This window comes from Aethalodelphis obliquidens, unplaced genomic scaffold (assembly GCF_003676395.1).
Source record: "Aethalodelphis obliquidens isolate GAN/ISIS:26980383/991018 unplaced genomic scaffold, ASM367639v1 scaffold82, whole genome shotgun sequence".
Lineage (NCBI taxonomy): Eukaryota > Metazoa > Chordata > Mammalia > Artiodactyla > Delphinidae > Aethalodelphis > Aethalodelphis obliquidens.
In genome coordinates, this window is record NW_020838026.1 from 2,105,902 (window position 1) to 2,125,471 (window position 19,570).

The following is a 19,570-nucleotide window of genomic DNA, read 5'->3' on the forward strand; positions in this document are numbered from 1 at the left end:
TGGATTGAACTCTGAGTCTGGCTGAAGGCCCTGTCTCATGGGCACCCTTTAGAGACTGAAATTCAGCAGATCAGGGCTTATGTGTTGCACTAAACAGGAGAGGAGAAGAAACCCCTCCAGAGGCAGGGCAGGGAGTTCTCCTACCTGCTGAGTCAGCAGTCACGGCTGGCTGGTTCTACCAGAAACGTGCTAGCGAATGACCACAGCTCCAGAGAGCCTCAAGACAAGGAGGGCTATGCAACTGGCACAGGTGAAAGGTGAAAGGAAGTCTTCCTCATCAATGTCACAGTTGGTCAGGACAGACCAGTCCTTCCTGCGAGGATGCTGACGGGTGAACTAAACCATGCTTAGTAAACCTGAAAGAGAAAGCTCTGAATCACATGGAGGTTACCTGCCACTCTGTGCTCTTGTCCTGATAAAATCCAGGAAGACTCTGTCTGCAGATGCCCTGGTACATTTTATTCAGGGGGGTTCTGGGCTCAAGTTTAGAAGTATGGAAATTCCCAGTGTTTTTCCCACTCTATTCCCTCTATTCCCGTGACCCACGATCTGCACGGAATTCCTCTGGTCCGTGTCTATAGAAGTTCTGGTCACAGGAAAGCTAGTAAATCTCTCCCACTTTTATTCAAAGGAGACCCAGAGCCCCTTGCCTTTAGCAGTTCTGAGACACAAGGAAGGAATGACTCCAGCGCAACCCGGATCTGCGAGGCTTGGTCCGACTACTCCAGTTCACGCTGCCAGGAAGAAGCCGGAGAATCTGGCACCTGGTGGTGTGGGCGGAAGGGCAGAGGGCACAAAGAAACACGAAGGGGAAGGGGGGAGGGAGGGGGATGGACTGGGAGTTTGGGGTTGGTAGATGCAAAGTATTACATACAGGATGGATAAACAACAAGGTCCTGCTGTACAGCACAGGGAACTATATTCAGTATCCTGTGATAAACCATAATGGGAAAGAATTAAACAAAGAATGTATAAAATAAAAAGAACCATGACGTCAACAAGATTTTCTCAGTGCTTCCAGAAGCAGCTGAAAATGAAAGCACTGCTTTCCAAACACTTCTTCTCCTCCCAGGTGGAACCTGCCCCCAAGGACACAAGCACAGTAATCCCGGGGTGATTGGGCTCGGCCTCTCGGTGAATCTTCAGAATCAATCAGAACAGGTTGGAATTATTGGAAAACTATTCTGCATTGAACTGTACCTTTTCTTCTAACTTGTACTTAGAGGCAAGGTTTGGGGGGCAGGCTTGGATGGAAGAGAGTCCCCCAAACACTGGAGGATGGGACTGGGGATTCATCAGTACTCACCCACAGGGCCTTTTGGGGCTATGGCTGCACTCTAATGCCTTCCAGAAATAATCACACGTGAAAGCCATCCCCTAACTGGACTTGCCATCTGCCCAGGTTATGAGGGGAGGTGTGTGGCCACAGCAGGACCTCCTGAAGGCAGTGGAGGTGGGGTGACCACGAGGCCCGCCTCCCGTGCTTCTGATGGAGAAGGTGCTTTCCCTGAAGCCCTGCCTGTCGTCAGAGCCCGCTCCACAGGGGGCCCCACTCCGCCCACGAGGGGTCCACAGAGCAGTAGCCTGAACCCAGAGCCCGACCCCCCTCCACTCCTTCACACCTGAGCCAGGCAGGCTCTGCTCCCCTCCCCCGCCATTTGAGAATGAGGTACCACACCAGGTAGAGAGGGACATGGAACACTTTTTAATGTCAAGTCAGAGACAACCCCTCCCTCCCCCAGCCCCTAATCCCACCTGCCCTCATCACATCACGACCCCTCCCCGAGGCTCCTCTGGTTCCCAGACTTCGGGGGAGGAAGAAAAGATCACCTAAAAACTGCATTTTCTTCTCTTTCATACACACGCACACAGAGGTGGGAAATTAAATAAAATAAACCAAGAGGGTTCGATTCTCCAGTGGCCACAAAGGCATCAGAGATCCCCGTAACGGGCTGAAGCGAGTGGTTACTGACTGCTGAGCTGGTCCGGCTGCTTGCTGTCTGTCCGTGCCCGAGGCATGACGGAGAAGCCAGGCCCCCCGCACTAGCCCTCGCCTCTGAGAGCGGCCCCTGGAAAAGACGCTGCGCCTTGTGTTAGTGCTTTGTTTCTCTTTTCACTTTTTAGAAATGTCTCTGACATGTGAATAACCCAAGAAAATAAAAAGGCAGGAGCTGATTACACAATTACCAGTAAACTCTATCATCGTTTAGAAGAGCAACACACAGCTAACGCCATATACAGCATGCAGTAATGTCTGAGAAAGGACCCTGCTGAGAAGGAAAATGGCTAGAACCCTAACAAAAAAAAAATATATGTATATATATACTGTATAATATATGTCATCAAAAAAAGCATCACCAGCAAACTCAAGATATGGTGCAGGTCACCCTTCCGTTTCTAAACAGCATGTAGAAGTGTAGTATTGTCTGCAACAAATGCCAGAAGCAGAGGACATCTGTAGCGCTGGTGGAGATGTTGGTTAAATTGTATGTGTGGCTTTTTACTTATTTTTTGGTGGATTTGCCAAATCCTCACCAGGTAGCGAATGCCTGGTGTGCTGTCCACCAGTTGTAAACCTAGGTAAGAAGTATACTATTCATGTTTAACGTTTAACAAACATACTTCTCTTCACCCCTTTCACTTGTGTACTTTTTTAGTTTTGTCTTGTTTTTGCACTAAGTTTTAGACTCGTATCAGAAAATATAATTAATAAAATTAATAATGAATCAGAATCCCTTGTTACCTATGATGTCCATGTAGTAAAATGAAAACAAAAAAAGAAGTTTAACAATATCTTTTGTGACTGTTGATTGTGGGATTATTGTAGCTGACAGGCTGTCTTGTTTAGTTTTCCTTTTTATTTATCTTTTTGTTGCTGCGTTTCATCACACACACAATAGGGACACAGTTCAGGAATGGGCCTGCAAGCCTCCCTCTGAGTTCTTCTCTACTGACTGAATCTGGGGTGGCCGACTCCAGAACTTTCCTTGGGGGGGGGGCACTGTGGTGGGCAGAGCGGCTGAGCCCTTGCCCGACTGGTAACGGAGGTCACGCCATGCAGCTTGCGGGTGGGTCCAAAGCCGCGTGCATTCTTCCCGTTTGGAAAAAGAAAGAAAACTCAGCTGTACCTACGTATCTGCAAGGCGATTTCCAATGTCCTTGTTCAACCTGTTTTCCCAAAGTATTCTCTGTTCCCCTCCCTCGAATTTGTGTCCCCTTAGGCTCTGAATTTCGTGGGATTGTATCTGCTTTAGAACGGGGATGCTCGCGTTGCTCTTGGTCGCCGTGGCTGATGTGTTGGTGGCGGTGGCGACGGCAGCTTCTCCCCGGCGGGGAAAGTGGCACTCACATCAAAATTTGAGGAGTAGGTGCAAAACCAAAACCAGAAGAGGTAGCAGCCAAACGCAGCCAGCCCTCCTCGACGTTCCGTTGCTCACTTCGCTGATGGCGCCCGGGCCTGCAGACACAACACACCTGTCGTGAGCCTGGCCCCTCCAACTGGGAGCATCCAGCATCCCAGCTCCATACCCAGAGGCTGCGTTAGCCTCGATCCCATGGGCACAGCTACATGATGGGGCGCCCACCCGGGCAGGAGGGACCTCAGGTTACAGTGTGCAGGTGCCTGCTACTCCTCTGCTGTCAGAACATGCTGAGGCCACGGCTCAGGGGCAAGTTCAAGAAAAAGGTGGCTGATTAATCAACACCTTACACAGAACTTCAATAAAGTGAGACCCCTGCACTGTTTGCATCATCGTCCAATCCCTCTGAGCACTGCCCGCCTTAAACATTCACGTGACCCTCCTGTCATGCAGGAGAGGACTCGCTGGACACACCAACTGTCCCCTGCGGCTGCTGCACTGGCCTCGGTGCCCCTTCTGTCCATCACTCGGTCCCAGGGCAGCGCACTTGGCCTCTCCCCCATCTGGATCAGGTAACAGCAGACCTCGCTGAAGTATCACATGCTTGAAAGGTCCAAACCAGCTCGCCTGAGGTGGAAGGGGGATGAAGCAAAGGGACAGGTGGCCTCTGGCCGTGTACACGGGAGGAAGGGAAGATTTCCATGGACACTGGGATGCAGAACGTGCCATGATGTGTGCCTGCTGGGGGGGAGATGGATGGCGTATTTTCCTAAGAGGCACACACCAGCCTGACCTGCACACAGATACTCTCTGACGTGGAGCCACATTGGGAGGCAAGAAAACTATGAGGTCATACAATTCCCCAGCAGCTTCCCTGTCGCTGGAAGCAGAAGCTTTGTGGCTCCCTCAGCCCCGTGGCCACGAACGCCTGTGACAAATGGAGCTCTGATTCGGGAACAGTGCACACACGTTTGGATGCCCAGATGAATTAGGCACCTAATGAAGCGGGGCATCTTCTCAGACTGGACTTACTCTGGACGGCTCTTGCACTGGATTTAACGGAGGCACTTAAAGCTGGTGCCCCACCGCCGCAAGTCCATGTCGTCACTGGGTCGAAGGGATAAAGCCAGAACCTGCTTGCCTGACTCGGATGCTGGACATGGAGACACTTCTGGCTAATGCAGATCAGCATCAAATCAGGCTTCTTGATTCCATATGGAATCATTCCAAGTCCTAGAAGTCCTGGCCTGGAAGCACTGTCCCTGTGATTTATTCCTTAGACCTTTGGGACAAATCTCTGATTCTGGGTCAGTGGCTAAACAGTTAGGAGTTTGAAATGCACCAGGTCATCCAATCTCTGTGTCTCTGGTGCCTGGTTCAAACTGCAGGGGAGCAAAATTGTCACCCCAAAATGTCTCTCTGGCATGCAGATTACTTCCAGCTGAAAGCAATCAAGGTCCAAAAGACTCAGGAAGAAACTCTGCCCTTCCCCCAACTACCTGAAGAATGTAGAAAGACCTGTACCAGGAAGGGAGCTGTCACCATAGGTAACTACAGTGTGACCTGGGTGTGGAGACAGGGATGAACCTGCAAAATCTGTTAGTTATTGCTCCTCTCTGTGTCCATCTCCCTGCCTGGCCCAGAAATCACTGTCTACCAAACACCCGCCTTTCCTTCTCTCTGTGAATTGCCTCCCCTCCCTCTGAGGTCCTAAGCCTCTACCCCCAACATCCTCTTCTCTTCTTAAACATTTATTTATTTGGTTGCACCAGGTCTTAGTTGCAGCACGCAAACTCCTAGTTGCGGCATGCATGTGGGATCTATTCCCCGACCAGGGATCGAACCCAGGCCCCCTGCATCGGGAGCGTGGAGTCTTAACCACTGCACCACCAGGGAAGTCCCCCAATATCCTCTTTTGTCTTTAGCTGAAGGTGGTATTTAAGGTGAGGGTTTGGGACATTTTGGTGAGTTAATCACTTTTCCTAGGCCTCTTCCATGTATACATATTAGTAAATTTTTGCTTTATTTTCTCCTGTTACTCTGTCTTATGTCGATTTAAGTTTTAGACCGGCAAGAAGAGCCTAGAAGGGTAGAGGAGATTTTCTTTCTCCCCAGCAGCAGTGCTCCCAAGGCCCGAACTTCCTGGCAGCGAAAGTTCTCCTGAGGAGAAGGACAAGAGATGCCTCTTCTGTTCCCCGCCGGGGAGGTGAACGTCTGGGCAACACAAAACTGAACGCTCTCCTTCTGTCAGTCCACTGGGATACCCGTGACAAAGGAGCAGCCCCGAGAAGCACCATTCAGACTTGCTTATCGTTGACCGTTCAATTGGTTGCATCTTCTGAAATCTAACTACTATGTTTCTATATAAACCACCACCAGAAACTCTAGCCTTTATATTCAATCACTGCTATGTATACAGCAGTCTCTGGAATCTCCGGAGAGAAGCCGGCCCCAGGGCTTCCAGAGTGAGGAGTTATCTGTTCCTCTCCTGTGAGAAAGCCCTTCCTCTCTGGACCACTCCAAGATCCTTCCAGGAGACCCCTGCCTCTGCCCGAGGCCAACTCTGAGACAGGGAGGTTGTTCTGAGTCCCTGGGAGCAGCTGGGTTCCAAGTGTGACGGGAGGGTTGGTGGCTGCACCGCTCCCCAGGTGCACACTGCTCCGCGATTCCATACGCATCCTGCATGCCTGGCTCATGGCGCCTGGACAGACACGCATCTGTTCACACAGGGCTTCTCTCTCACCTCTTTTCTCTCCTGAACACTGGCTCACACAGCTTTGAAACCCACTCCCCACTCCCCCCCAACACAGCCCTCCCATCCCTGCTCCTGGTAAGCGAAGGGGGACATCGCCAGTTCCCGCATGGAGATGCTCTCTGCCTCTGGCGCCTTCCACCCCTCTGGGCTGCCCGGCCAGCAGACGTCTCCAGGGAGGAGGATGAAGGATGCACACGCCAGGCAGACAGCCCAGCAGGGGCCTGGCTTGATTACTAGGTCAGAAAAGTCAGGAACCTTGTCTGCCGGCCACGGAGTCTGCAACGCCCCGCAGGTGGTGGCTGGGAGCTGGCAAAAGTGCCCGGGGAACCTGGCAATGGCCTTGCGCGGCAGGTGCTCCGGGTCGCCTGTACTGCTCCGGCTCCGCCCGTGCCCTGGGACGCACGCACGAAGCCTGTGGGGAGGGGGCCTGGCTCCCTGTCAGAAAACTCCTCCCAGAGAAGAAAGGAAAAGGCCACTGGGTGTGCCGGGGGCCCTCCCTGTGTGATGTTCCGTGGCCACCCTCCTGGCCAAGGTGGGTCCACGGGGCTTCACTCCCCTGAACACCACTTCCAGCCTGGCCTCGCCCCCCCAGCGCCCTCCCCTTGCCCCGCCCAGCCTCCCTCCTGGACACAGCTGCCTGCAGGAGGAAACAGGGGTGGTACCTGGAGAAACCCAGAGGCAGGGTCTCCTCACATCCTCTCAAAGGACGTGCACCAGCTCTCCGCCACCTGCGCCTGGACCCCTCGGGTTGACTCCTCGTGCCAACTCCAGGCTGCTGTGTCTGTGACTCCAAGCTGATCAGACCACTGATGGATTGGATTCCTTCAGCCTTTACAAAACCTCCCAGCTGCTCCGTAGGACACGCATTGCATTTCCTAGTCTGCCTGCCATCTGCCTCCTTAGCCTCGCGCCCCGCCCCCACCAACAGGCGGGCACCACACATACGTGTGCGCACAGGAGCGTGTACCTTCCAGCCTATTTTATTTAATTCCCATCCTTGCACCTTCTGCCTGAAATGCTCTTCACCTGACTCACTCGCACTCCTTGTTCCAGGTTCTGTTCTGGCCCCAGTCACCTCTTCCAGGCAGCCTTCCTTGACTTACTCTGGTTTGCTTCCACAGCACCATACACATCCCACTATTAAAATATGCACTACCCTGTCCTACAATTATCTTTATGTGTCTCACATGCATTTCTTCCCCTATGCTGTGAGCTCCATAAGGGCAGGGTCTGTGCCTAGCCGGGCACCCAACAGGTATTTAATAAACTTTTGTTGAAAGAAGGAAGGAACCAGAACATTGTGACCTGTGCTATATGTCCATGCTTACGTTGTCTCTGTTTTTCTTTTTCTTAAGATTCTACTTGGAAAGAAACCCACAAACCAAACCAAGAACAAAGCAAAACATTCTCTCCTACTTGCCTCTGGCTTTACCTCCATTTTCTCGTCTGAACACCCTTCCCCCCTATTTCGAACTATTTCCAATAAAAGTCACTGAAAATTCTTGTGGTTGAGGGAAGCTATTCACAGAAGTAAAGCCATATTGGTTAAAATTCTAGGTGGAGGGCCTGCAACTGGAAAGGGGTTCCGGCCCCATAAAGCCCCTCACGTAGGAGATGAAGGTTATTATCTCCCGCCCTAATGTGTGGAAACTCAGCCTCGGAGACCTTAAGTGACTTCCCCAAGGTCCCCTGACTTCCGTCTCCAAATACAATTATCTTTCCACTAACTCGGAGCTGTCGCGTTGTGGAACTCGCACATCTCCAGCGAGGAGGAAAGCAGAGAGTGAGGCCACAGGACCTGCCCCGCCGGGCACGGGTCAAGGTGGGGAGCACACAGGCCCTCGCACGCTGACCGGCACAGGAAGTTCGCCGTGAGAGGAGGACCTGCTGTCCAGGCAGGTATGGATCCCAAGCTCCTGGAGCAAGGCCCTCTCAGAGCCCTTGCTGGCCAGAGTGACAGCGCAGCCCATCTGCCTGGTGACTCGGCCACACGGATGAGGTCTCTGCTCTTCATCCGGCCACGCTTCCACTCTGCGTGGAATGCCTTTATTGCCTCAATCTCATTATAGAGCTCTGGAGGCCTAAAGAGACTAATCACCAGGACCATTAGGGTCCCGGAGAACTGTGATGAGTGTCAATTATCCATCGGAAACATCTGGATGCAATGAAAGCCTCAAATAAGATGCAATTTATTTGTAGCCAAGTGACTCACCCAAGAACCTCCCCCTTCCTTCCCCTTTCCCCTCCCTCCTGCCACTTCCCTTCCAGCTCCAAGTTAGAGAGAGAGAAAGAGAGAATAGGGTGAGCAGAGGCCAGCATGCAAGGCCAAGGTCTAAAAAGATCATTGCATTAGAGCATCCGTGTGCAAAGGAAAGAGGCGGGCCTGGTACAGAGGGGCCCAGACATGGAGCTATTTGGGGCACTGACAGGTCCTCATTAGTGCTGACAGCAAAGACAAGTTAGACTTCTGCAGGGGAGGCACCCGGGGAGAATCAGATGTCCTTGGGGACAGTTGATCTGAATTGACACAGGGCCGGCCCAAGGTCAGGCGGTTCCCACCGGGCTGCCTCCTGGGGTTAGTGCCGAAGAAAAGGCATCTTGCAAGAAGGCAAAGAGTCTTGGGCACCTCAGCCCACCAAGGCAGCAGCTGCCTGGAAAGTAAGCATACCAACCTTTCCCAGGGGTCAGAGCTGTGGTTTTGACTTCTAAAAGAAATGAAAAACAAGCCACTGTTAAGGCAGAGAGCAGCCAGAGACACCCACTTTACCCTCTGATGGTTTGGGGGAAGGAGGCTGAACTTCCGGCCCAGCCCCCAGACGTGCACCCCTCTGGCTTGCTGGGAAGTCAGTTGCCATAGGTTGAGTGGGGGGCCGGGGAAGGATGTGAGTGATGGTCACATTGGAACCCTGACCCAAAGAGAGCCAGCACCCCTACCGTGTCTTAGCAGGGGATATGCCAGTACTGTGGAGCCAGGGGTCCCAAGCCAATAACCACTTTTTGAAGAGTAACCTTCTTTCTTTGGCCCCCAGACTGTCCTCGAATTAGTTGAAATCTGCAGGCTTTAGTATAAAACTGGCTCATACAAATAGGCCCTCCTACAGCAATCTGAATGCAGGTAGCCGAGTTCTGTTTGAGATGTAAAGTTAACTGGCATTTATCAGTGCATCTTAGAAATACCGGGGAGCAAGTTTCCACGTACCAGAGGAGCCCAGACCTTTGATAGCTGACCTCTCTCAGATTCAGACTACAGGAAGCTGGCCCAGAGGGCTTCCTCTCTCTGGAGCAACCTAAGGCATTAAGACCTGCATCCCTGCTGCTGGGACCCACCTGTGGAAATGCTGGGCACCGCCCCTCTCTGCTGGCTGACCCAGGAAACACCCTCATTCACCAATTCAAGCTCTCAGGCCAATCCACAGAGCCTGTTCTGCTGACCAGCCAGCAGTGGGATGACCTCTCATCTTTCACCTCCCTCTTTAGCTGGGGGCCTCTGCACATGTTCACCCTGGATACAGAGGGTGGGAAATCCTTCCACAGTGTATAGGGGTATCAAATCACCATGGTGCACACTTTAAATATCTTATACTTTTACTCATCAATTATACCTAAAATAAAGGAAAATAAAGCTCAACAAAAGAAAATGACATTAAAGTCTTTTGCATCGAAGTGATAAAATTCTCTGTGCAAAGGTCCTCGCATGTAGAAGGAAAGACAACCTAGAAATAACTCAGCCTAAACTCGACTACAACATTTGACCAAAATCAGGTGAGTATGTCCCTGTGCATTCAAGCTCTCAGTCTACTCTTTAAAGGCATCTGAGATACGATGCAAAGCTTGATCCAAGTGGACACTAGCAACCCTGAGAAGCCACTCCGTGGGCGGATCTAAGATCAAGGATCAAAGGGGTGACTCAGAGAAGATCTGATGCACAGTCAGGGTAGTAGAGAAAAGCCAGGAGTGCCGGTCCACGCTGTCTGCTGTGCGTTTAGCAAGGACAGTCCCCTGGAGAGATTACTGGGCCCTCAACCCCAGCCTAGTAGCTAACCAGGGGCTGTTTTCATGAATTGTCTCATTCGGGCCCCACTGTCTTGAGCCTCCCTGTACCAGGACAAAGGGTAACTGGAAGGAAGGGGGACAGTCTGCAGAGAGATGCTTGGAGGCATAAAGGCATCACGGCCTTTCACCCCCAAACCACAAGCAGTGCCAAGTAGGGCACGTGTGAGGGAGGGCAGCCCACAGAGTGATGGGCTCTGTGGGAGGGAGGACGCAGGGAGGGGTTCTACCTGGTAGTCTGGCTTGTTGGAACTATCTGGAAGAGGAGTACAGTGAAAGCACAGGCTCCTGCAGTGCTCTGGAGCCAGGAGTGGTCTTCCGTGAGGGCAAAGATCTGAAAACAGCTTCATCTTAGTAGTTCCATCCAGATCCTTTCCCGGTGACTCTCCAAGGTCATCATGCCTTGGTGTCCACATGGGTAAAGGGCTATTTGACACTCATTCTGGACTTTCCTAGAACTTAACCTTGGGCTTTTCCAGGTGGCAATGTTTCAACCGCTCTGCCACTCATGTATCTCACCACAGTGAGGAGGGAAACGTAACCAAGGCATTCTTTATGTTTACTGGAGACCTCCTGCTGAGCTCCAGCCCACTCCCCGTGATTTGGTTCTAAGAAGAGACGTAGAAACTGTTTCTACATCATGTTTATCATGAGGTGCTAACACCACTGGGCACAGCTTCCGGGAGTACGAGCATCTTCGAACCTCCAGGCGTGTACGAGCCCTGAGCTCGAGGCTTTGCGTTAACCCTTGGCTATCGACAGAAACAACAATCCTTCAAATCTAAGCATGTATTTTTCTCACTAAGAGCTAGCCTGAAATGTGTGATCTTTCTGTTGATGTGTTAAGGTGAAGCCAGGTAGAGTGGGAAAGAAAGAAAAAATGAAAGAAAAATAACATAAAAACAACAAAAAAGGAACTGCTCCCTTTAAGCCTCCAAGTTAATATCTCTGGTCAAGCCATGAAGTGATCTTTCTGCCCCCAAGCCCAGCTGAACCCAGGTACCTAGGTGGGCAAAGGGGTGCTGTCTGATTCTAATGGGTGGGGCAGGGCTGGTTTCACACCAGGATGGTTATACAGGACAAATAAACCTTCCAGAAACAGCGTGAAGGGATCTTTTTTGGTACCTTCTGTATCTAGACACACGTGCCATAGAAATGCTCACTGCTGGGTGGCTGCCCTTAATTAACTATCTTTCATCCTCTGTAGGGAAAAACAGATCATCTCTGCCACTGCAACTGTTTCCTTCCGATGCACAGAGTTGACTTACTTCCGCCTTCTTTAATAAGATGATTTGATGGTCACTGCAAGGTTCGCAGGCATTAATCAGCCAACCTTTCCCAGCCCACTGACTCCTTGCCCAGGAGATAGAAGACAAAGGACCTGAGGACGGGAAATGAACAGCCACGAGCCGCTGAGCTTGCAGTGTGCCCCTGGCACATATGCCTGTGAGGTAGGGCGTGAGGGATGGCGGTGTATCCCTGAGTCCTTAGTTATCATGGCAAGCGTCCTGCACCACCAGATATTAATATGAGAGGGGGGCACGCAATCTGTTGTGTTTGCAAAAAGGGAGCAGAGAAATACTTCAAGGGTGGCAGAAAATGCTGAGAAGGAGGGAAATTCTCTTATCTGAATCTTTCTAGACCCTCCGGATATTAAGTAGCAAAATAGCTTGGAATGTCTTTTAAAGCCAAGCGTTCCTTGTCCCTGGAAATCCATTGGAGGTGAGGGGAGCATAACCTGGGAGTATTTCCCTGAGAAAAGAGGTAGCTCTCTATTCTATGGGACGCTAGAAAAGGAGGAGGAAAAAACAACAACGCACATGCGCGCGCGCACACACACACACACACACACACACACACACACACACAGATGAATGAGAGAAATATCCCAGCAGCGAGATCTGTTTTCTCTAAAATACTCCTGAGCTGTACAAGAGTCCAACAGCTACACGGAGGACCACACTAGTCCAAGTCTTGGAATGTCCCAGGTTTCTACCAACTGCAGCTTCTGGCCTGGACCCATTGCCCTGCACCCAACAAGAAGGTGAAGGGTGGGAGCAGAGTAGAATCAGAGTAGAGAGCTGGCCTGCAGACCCTGCCCCAGACTCAGTGGCCAGCAGAGCAGGTGAGAAAGCTCAGCTCTGCGTCAGCAGGTGGATCCTCTGCTCCTGGACCCATGCTCAGTATCAGGTAGTGATTTGTTTGTTTCCCGATCGGTTTTGTTACTGTTGGCTTTAGCGTGGGATGTGCCCCCTCCATGCCTTGAGGGCACCTTCGGTGGAATTCTAACTCCTGAGCAACCCCTCCCTGTTTTAAAAGTCGCTTTCCCTCTGAAAGTAAAGATCTCAGTGATCAGAATGAGCTGAGTCACTTCTCAGAGTCCCTTGTGAAGCATCTTCTGCTTTCCGTCCTGTCTCTCACACACCCCTTTTACCATTTATGCCCTTAGCTACTTTTCTAACGCTCTTTGAGATCTGCGGATACGCCTTGTCCAGGGGTTCGATAAACGTAAGTTGGATCAAGTTGAACCTGGACACTTCCATCGACCTCACTTTTTTTCTATTTCTTTGTTTCATTTTCCCCTTTGCTGTCTATCACCAGGGTGCCCTACATCACTAAGGTGAATAATGCATCCCTGAATCATTTCACAATAAAAGCATTCTTCCTCATATGTCAAACAGCTTCCCATATAATTCATTTTCTTCCATCCCCTCCCCCGCCTTCCAAGTCTAACGCCATCGCCCGATGACTGTTTGTGCAACGCGAATGGATGAACAGGTGGGATGAGAAGGGTCGGAGGGTAGGTGGAAGGTGGGAAAAGACATGCCCGTCATTGCTGTCACAGCTGCCTTCCTGTGGGGCTCTCTGAGGGTCTGCACGGTCCTTAGGAGGAAAACATAAACAGCACACAAGGCACGTGTTTGATTCCACCACTCAGCCTGGGCCCACTCCTGCCCGAATGTTTAGTCACAGTCTAAATGAATCACTTTTGCTAGGCTAGGGAGCTTGCGGAAATGTGAAGGGCTGAGTAAAAAGAGGTGAGAGATGCAGGTGTCCTATGGGGAGAGGACTTGGAGTGGAAGAGGTGGAAAGGAGATGGGGAGAGGGCTTGAGAAATGAGTTCATGAACCCCTGCGTCGTGACAGGGGGAGGTCCCTGTATCCGGAGACTGGACTCCAACAATCTAACGTGCACCTGGCGATTTTCAAAGCCTTTTTAATACACGCTCTCAGGTGAAGGCTGGAACAGCTCTCAGATAGATAAGGCAGCTCAGTTCTATGTCACAGAAGAGGAAATTGAGTCTGAACGATGTTTCCTGAGCTACCCAAGCGCAAAGAACACCCAGAAGTCGGGCTCTGGACTAGGGCTCAGCGGCGCCCGCTCCAGGTCACTGCTGCGGAGGATCCCGCAGGTGCGCCTGCCCACCTTTCTTTCCCGGAGACCCTCCCCGTGAACCTGCTGCTGCAGCTTCAGGCCCATCCGAATCTCCCTGCACAGGATGTTTGCTTCTATGGCTGGGCTGTCAACGGGACTCTTGTTATGAAAACTGCTCAGTGGGTGGACTTCTCTGCCTGTTGGTTCAGCCTTTTGCCTCCATCAGATCTCCGGGCTTTGAGAAGTTAGTGCCTTTTCCTTTCCTCTCCCCTCCTAGCCCTTCTGGGGAGGTGGGCAGAGTGAGCGGAGAAAAGGGGGCTATCCTCGGAGTTTCATCGGCTCCCAGTAACCTCCTTAGCTTCTGCTGCCGTTCACTAAGCACCTATACAGACAGGAGCCTTGGGCGGTGCACGGCAGGGGGTGGGGAGGGGGGTCTGGGAGAAAGCGGGGAGGAGAGAACCCACACAGCAGGGGTGGGTGGGATACTGACCTTGTAACAAAGTTGAGCTTGTAGGCTCACTTAGCTCTAAAGCAGGTGGGGATATACAGGAGAGAAAAATGAAAACAAACACATATATTATATACAGTAGCTATATATTGGCCATATATAGTTTGTATACTGTCTTTCACACACATTTCTGGACGGATGGAGAAACAAAAGAAGACACAAAAACCAGAGGTGGTAGGACAAGATGCAGCATGAGGAACGCTGAAAGGTGGGGTGCATGCACACAGGATGCCGTGGTCGGAAGGTGAGGGGCTGGCCATGCGCACGCACCCCAGCACAGGGAGCACGGACGCTCTGCGTGCTGAGCTGGGGTGCTAATGTGGTAACACAGGACTGAAGTCCCTCTCCAGATGAGATCTGTGTCACATCCACACCCACACTGTTTCATTTTGGAAGACCTAGTTCAGGAATTTCTGGTCCTCATAGCACCATGGCAGGAGCAAGGTCCTCCCAGGATCACAGGGGCTGAACTCTCCTGGTCCCCTGCAGCCTCTGGAACCTTAGGGACAAGGTGCTCAGAACCCTACTGGTTCCTGATAGGAAAGACCACCCCTGCCCTGTTTGGCTTAAGTACCTCAAAGATACTGACCCTGATGGCAATCTCCCAGCACCAGCATCCCTCACTTTTCAACGTCAGGTCATGTGTACAGCTTTATGTGCAGGTTGGTGGCAACATGATGCTAATTTGGCCAGCTCTCTGATGCTACAGGAGAATGAGCTTCATCACAAAGTACATTCGCATAAAGTAAACGCTGCTTTCCAACCTGCTCAAGTCGGCTTGATGGCTCTGAGCCGAGTCTTCTGATAATAGGAAATGACATGGGAAACTCCCTAATGCATTTATATTTGTTAAGAGGTCTCACTGATAGTGGGTGGCAATAGTTTAGGGGCCGCGCTCCGTGGACCAGCCACAGCAGAGCTGATGCGGTGGAAACGCCCATCTTGCCCGGTAGCGGGATCTCACAGCCTCGTGGTACTACGTCACCCAGGCGGCATTGCTGTGAGGGGCTCCTCAGAAATGCTCTCTCCAATGAGGCTAAAAACTTGTTTCTGTTTGATTAAATTTGGAAAAATGCTCCAAACTTTTTCTCCCTCTTAGAGATTTAGTGTGTAAAGGCTCTGAGACCTCCCGTTTAAAGAACATGCCCACATGGGCCCCGTTCATCTTTGCTGGACCCAGGCTTTCTACACTTATCTGACTCCATACTATCAGTTTTTAACAGAGAGCCCCCTGTACTCCAGAAAGCTGGCAATTGTAGGACTGTCCCAAGTGATACACAGGGTGACAGGAATGCTGACAGACCGGTGGGGATGCAGGCAGAGGTTTTAACTGCCAGACACGGGTCTGCAGAAAGGAGCAGATTTATGGCACGTGCTTCACTGCATTGCTTGTCACAAATGCCAGGATTTCACTCTTAAAGTTTGCTTCTTCTCTCTCTTCTCATCTTAGATGGCTTAAGGGGAAGGGGCCGGGGAATTAGCAGTGATAAAGCCAATTGCAAAACCATTTCATGCATCTGATTTGGAAGAGCAAAGGGGTCAAAGGAGGAGGGAGATTGTTTATAGGAACGAGGAAGGCTATGCGTGGAGAGCAGGGAACTCAGGGGGAACCTTGGATCCGCAAGGCAAGGGAAGGAGGGGGCTGCCCCTTCCTAACCATGGGCCTTCTGTTCATGCAGACAGACACCTGCCCAAAAGCCAAAAGGCTGACAAACGTGAGGGGCCATGATGACTGGCCCTGTGTGGGAGGCGTGAGACACACCAATCGCTCTAGTCACAGCTCTGCCCATGCGGGTCTGCCAGCTCTGGGATCAAGGGCAGGCTTCCCCTTCCCAGTCCTCCTGGATAAAGCTGGGCTTTATAAGGGGGATGGAATGTGATTTGGAAGTCGAGATGGGACAGTGGAGCAGCACAGGTGGGCCATCGGAGCAGGCTGGGTCCACTGCGCCATGGAGAGGATTTGGCAGGGCAGGGGGAGGGGAGCTACTTGAAGCTCTGGAATTATCTGGGGGTCCTCAGAATAAAAAGGATTTAGGTTCCTGCCAATTTTCTGCTAACTTCCTCACCTTTCCCTCCCTGTAACATTCAAGAGTGCTTGTTAACATGGTGGACGTGGGACCAGACTCGAAAAATTCCAAGCTCACTGAACTTGTTGGGGCCTGGAGGGATTTGCCCCCAAAACAACCAGAGATTAACCCTGTGGGCTGTGGGGAGAATCTGCCTCTACCCAGGGATGGAACCCACCACAGATGCCAGATGAGGCTCGGGCATCCGACGCACTTCTGTGTAGCTGTTCTACCCACAGAAGTGCGAGACATCGGGGTCTAAGAGGCAGCTTGTTTACTTGCTTCCTTTCCTTGTTTCTGGCACCAGTACAGTTGCTGGATATGTAATGAAGGCACAGCAGTTTGCCTTGCACACATTAGTCCTCAATAAATAGCGACTGAATGAATTAATGCATGAATGATTATGGGACTTCTGTCCGGATGGGGGCTTGGTTGGACAGATCCCTTCAGACAACACCCTTGGACACAAATGGAGAACTCGGGAAACACTCGTTTTCTAGGTTAATTCTTCCTCTAGCACTAATAGCATTCAGGATCCCAAGGCTCAGGATTCTACTTTTATAAATACAATGCAGTTTCTCTTACGTCCCAATGGCCAGAAGAAGTTTCAGAAATGGTAACATTTCACACTCATCCAGGGAACAAGTATGGAAATAGTGCATGTTCCTCTCTGGGCTCTTAGCTATTAGACCCAACTGTAATAACCACAGTCAGTTCAGAAGATACAGAGGGGAAAAATGCAACGTCACTTCAGTATCCTCAAATCCTTTTCAATGATATCAGGATTCTTCCTACTATAGAATGACACCTGGTGTCTACTTTCATACGTGTGCTGTTTCCCTCTCTCCCTCCCCCTCCTTCCTCCTTTCTTGCCCTTCTCACCCACCCCTGCCTAACTACCCCTGACTCTCTTCCACGCCCCCGCTGCCCTTCCCTCCTGCCCCCCTCTTCCACACGCCCCTCCCTCTTTCGTTGCCCAGCCTGGGCTACCGTCTCACCGAACAGTGTGATGCTGGCGTTGGTGTGGCCCAGCTTGTTGGAGGCCACACACGTGTAGTTCCCATAGTCATGTTCAGAGACGTTGAGGAAGATGAGTTTGGAGAGGAAAGGTCTGTTTTCCACTTTGACCCCCTTCTTTCCTTCAACCAGCCTGAGACAAACAAAAGACAGACCAAAAAGAGAAAAAGGAGATGGTTTTATATATATATAGATAGATAGATATATATATATTTTTTTTTTTTTTTTCTCTCATAAGGAAGAAGAGAGACTCTGGAATTAATGACCTTCCCTCTGCCCCCTTTCTGTCATCACTGTAATCACTTATTTTTTTGCATTCAACTACACAACAAGTTGGCCCCAATCACACGTATAATTGCATTTCTCTGTTTTAGGTGTGTGCCTGGAGTCGTTCCCTGGCACAATGCAGATATCCGTCTCCCTATGAAGACAGTGAAGTTCTCTGAAGGCAGGTGCCTGGAACAAATATAACGTGCCAGCTGTGTGCACTCAGCCCAACAGGATTCGTGCGGTAGGTGCTCGGAATTGTGGACATAATTGATGTTGATGGTGGTGATGATGAATACATGATGGTGACGATGATGACAACCGTAAAAATGAAAAACTCGGTCTTCAAAGAGGAGGAAAACCTGAGGGGTTTGAAAGAACAATGTTTTTCCAAGCACCTGAGTGATAAAATTATCCCTTAAGAACTTGAGGCATTCTACAGGTAATACCTTATTTTGGGCTGTGATTAGGATTAAAGAATCGGGGATCGTTTTTACGTTAGGGGACTCTGAAGGGCCTGGGAGTGGTGAGCTGTCCACAGTATTATAGCAACTCAGCCTGGAAGAGATTACAGATGCCTGAGAATGTGGCCCTACGCGGCCGGGACTGTCTCCCCGAGCTGTTTCACCCCATCATGGAGTCCAGAGTGCCACGAGGGCTCATACCGACAGCCGGGGCCACTCACTAAAAGCCACAGAGAGTTAGTGGGAAGGACAGCCAGGCACGCTTATTAGAAGCACAGACACCATTACAGGGCAGACAGAGAGGGAAAGGAGAAAACTGCGTTAGAGGTTGGTAGGGCCACATCCTCCATCTTTGGAGGCTGTTAGTAGCAATTCCTACTGAACTTACATGTCTACATGGAAATTATGAGACCAGCTCTCTTCTTTTCAAAAAACTCTGGAATGCTCTATTTCGGAAAATGGGCTTTAAGCCAACCTTTTACTTCCCCTGAAATAATTTGACTTCCCTGCCCAGAAGCTGAGTCTGTGCTACAGGAAAGAGAAATACTAGTGGGGAAAGTCATCCTTCTGAATGGAGGATCTCAGGGAACTGGTCAGCTGCGGCTGCCCGCGTAGGGCCCGGCTGGAGCAGGACGTGTAGACAGTAAAATATGGCAAGATGAGCGCGTATGGGGACAGGCTTGCGGGACACAAATTGGGGCAAATGGCTGGTATTGGAGTCATCAAACCGAGAGAGACAATATTCAAGGCAGAAATAGAAAGTAAAGCCCAGCAGGACAATGATGAGAAAATGCTTTGTAAACCATAAAGTGTTATTTGAAATAATATATTTCTGTGGAGTCAGACACTGCAAACTCCCGCCTGCCCCTGGGCCACAGGACGTTTTTGGCAGAGATGTCAGCTGTTTTGTTACTATCTGAAGGTGCTGTCGTCTCTGTAGGAGGACAGGATGGTTCTCTCCTTCGCCAAGACTTATGACCACCGTGATGAGAAGAGCAGGATTTTGGCCTCAGTCCTAACCCAACGTCTGTCTCCAGGGAAGTCAGGGTAGGGTTGAAGGAACTTGCCTTGCTTTCTTTCCATTCTGTAGATTTTCATCTGTGAGCCTTTGTCTCTCCTAAGTGAGGGGCAGTGAACCGGCCTGAGTCCAGGGACTTCATTAAAACGTGAGCACAGTCCAAACCGAATGAGGTGTCCGGCTGTGCGGCCAGACACCACTGTGCTATTTCCAGCTTGTTCCGTAGATGCTGGTCCTCCAGGGGGTGCTGTGCAGAGAAGGCTCTGAAGCCCACCTGCCAGGAGGCTTCTCTGAGCCCGCCAAGCATATTGATCCCATTTGCCATTCTGATGCCATCCCTGGGCTGGGGAGGAAGCCTTCACGTCAGAAGCAAGCTGTGAACTGGATTTCAGCTCTGCAGTGGGGAGAGACACTTACCCAGAGCAGGTTCGGCTTGAGAGCTCGGAAATGTCTTCAGCTAAAAGCAGAGGAGGGCGGCCAGCGGTACTCAGAGCGCCTTGCAGCTTCTGGGATGACACTCCGTGTGGTCACACACCTCCTCATCCCATACCACTGCCGAAACCAAGCAGGACCCGGTGGTGCTCCTGGGCACAAAAGCCTTTCTGTATCCCCTGTTTCTTGTTTGTAGGAAATAGACTCCAGTCAGCCTCCATGACCTTCCCTGAGTTCCAAGGGGCAGGTTCAAACAGAT

General features: G+C 51.0%; 1 protein-coding gene across 4 annotated transcripts in view; it reads right to left on the reverse strand.

The window, feature by feature from the left end:
* Positions 1–1,754: 1,754 nt before the first annotated feature.
* Positions 1,755–19,570, reverse strand: part of LOC113612776 (neurotrimin) — a 933,717-nt gene continuing 915,901 nt past the window's right edge. The window contains exons 7-10 of one of the 4 annotated variants that reach the window (XM_027092912.1): positions 17,112–17,263; positions 14,030–14,065; positions 8,787–8,819; positions 1,755–3,457 (exon numbers count right to left, since the gene is read on the reverse strand). In XM_027092912.1, coding sequence (XP_026948713.1) covers positions 3,351–3,457; positions 8,787–8,819; positions 14,030–14,065; positions 17,112–17,263 — 328 coding nt within the window. In that variant the 3' untranslated portion in view covers positions 1,755–3,350. The remainder of the gene's footprint in view (positions 3,458–8,786; positions 8,820–14,029; positions 14,066–17,111; positions 17,264–19,570) is intronic. The other 3 variants (XM_027092913.1, XM_027092914.1, XM_027092915.1) reach the window with 3 other exon arrangements.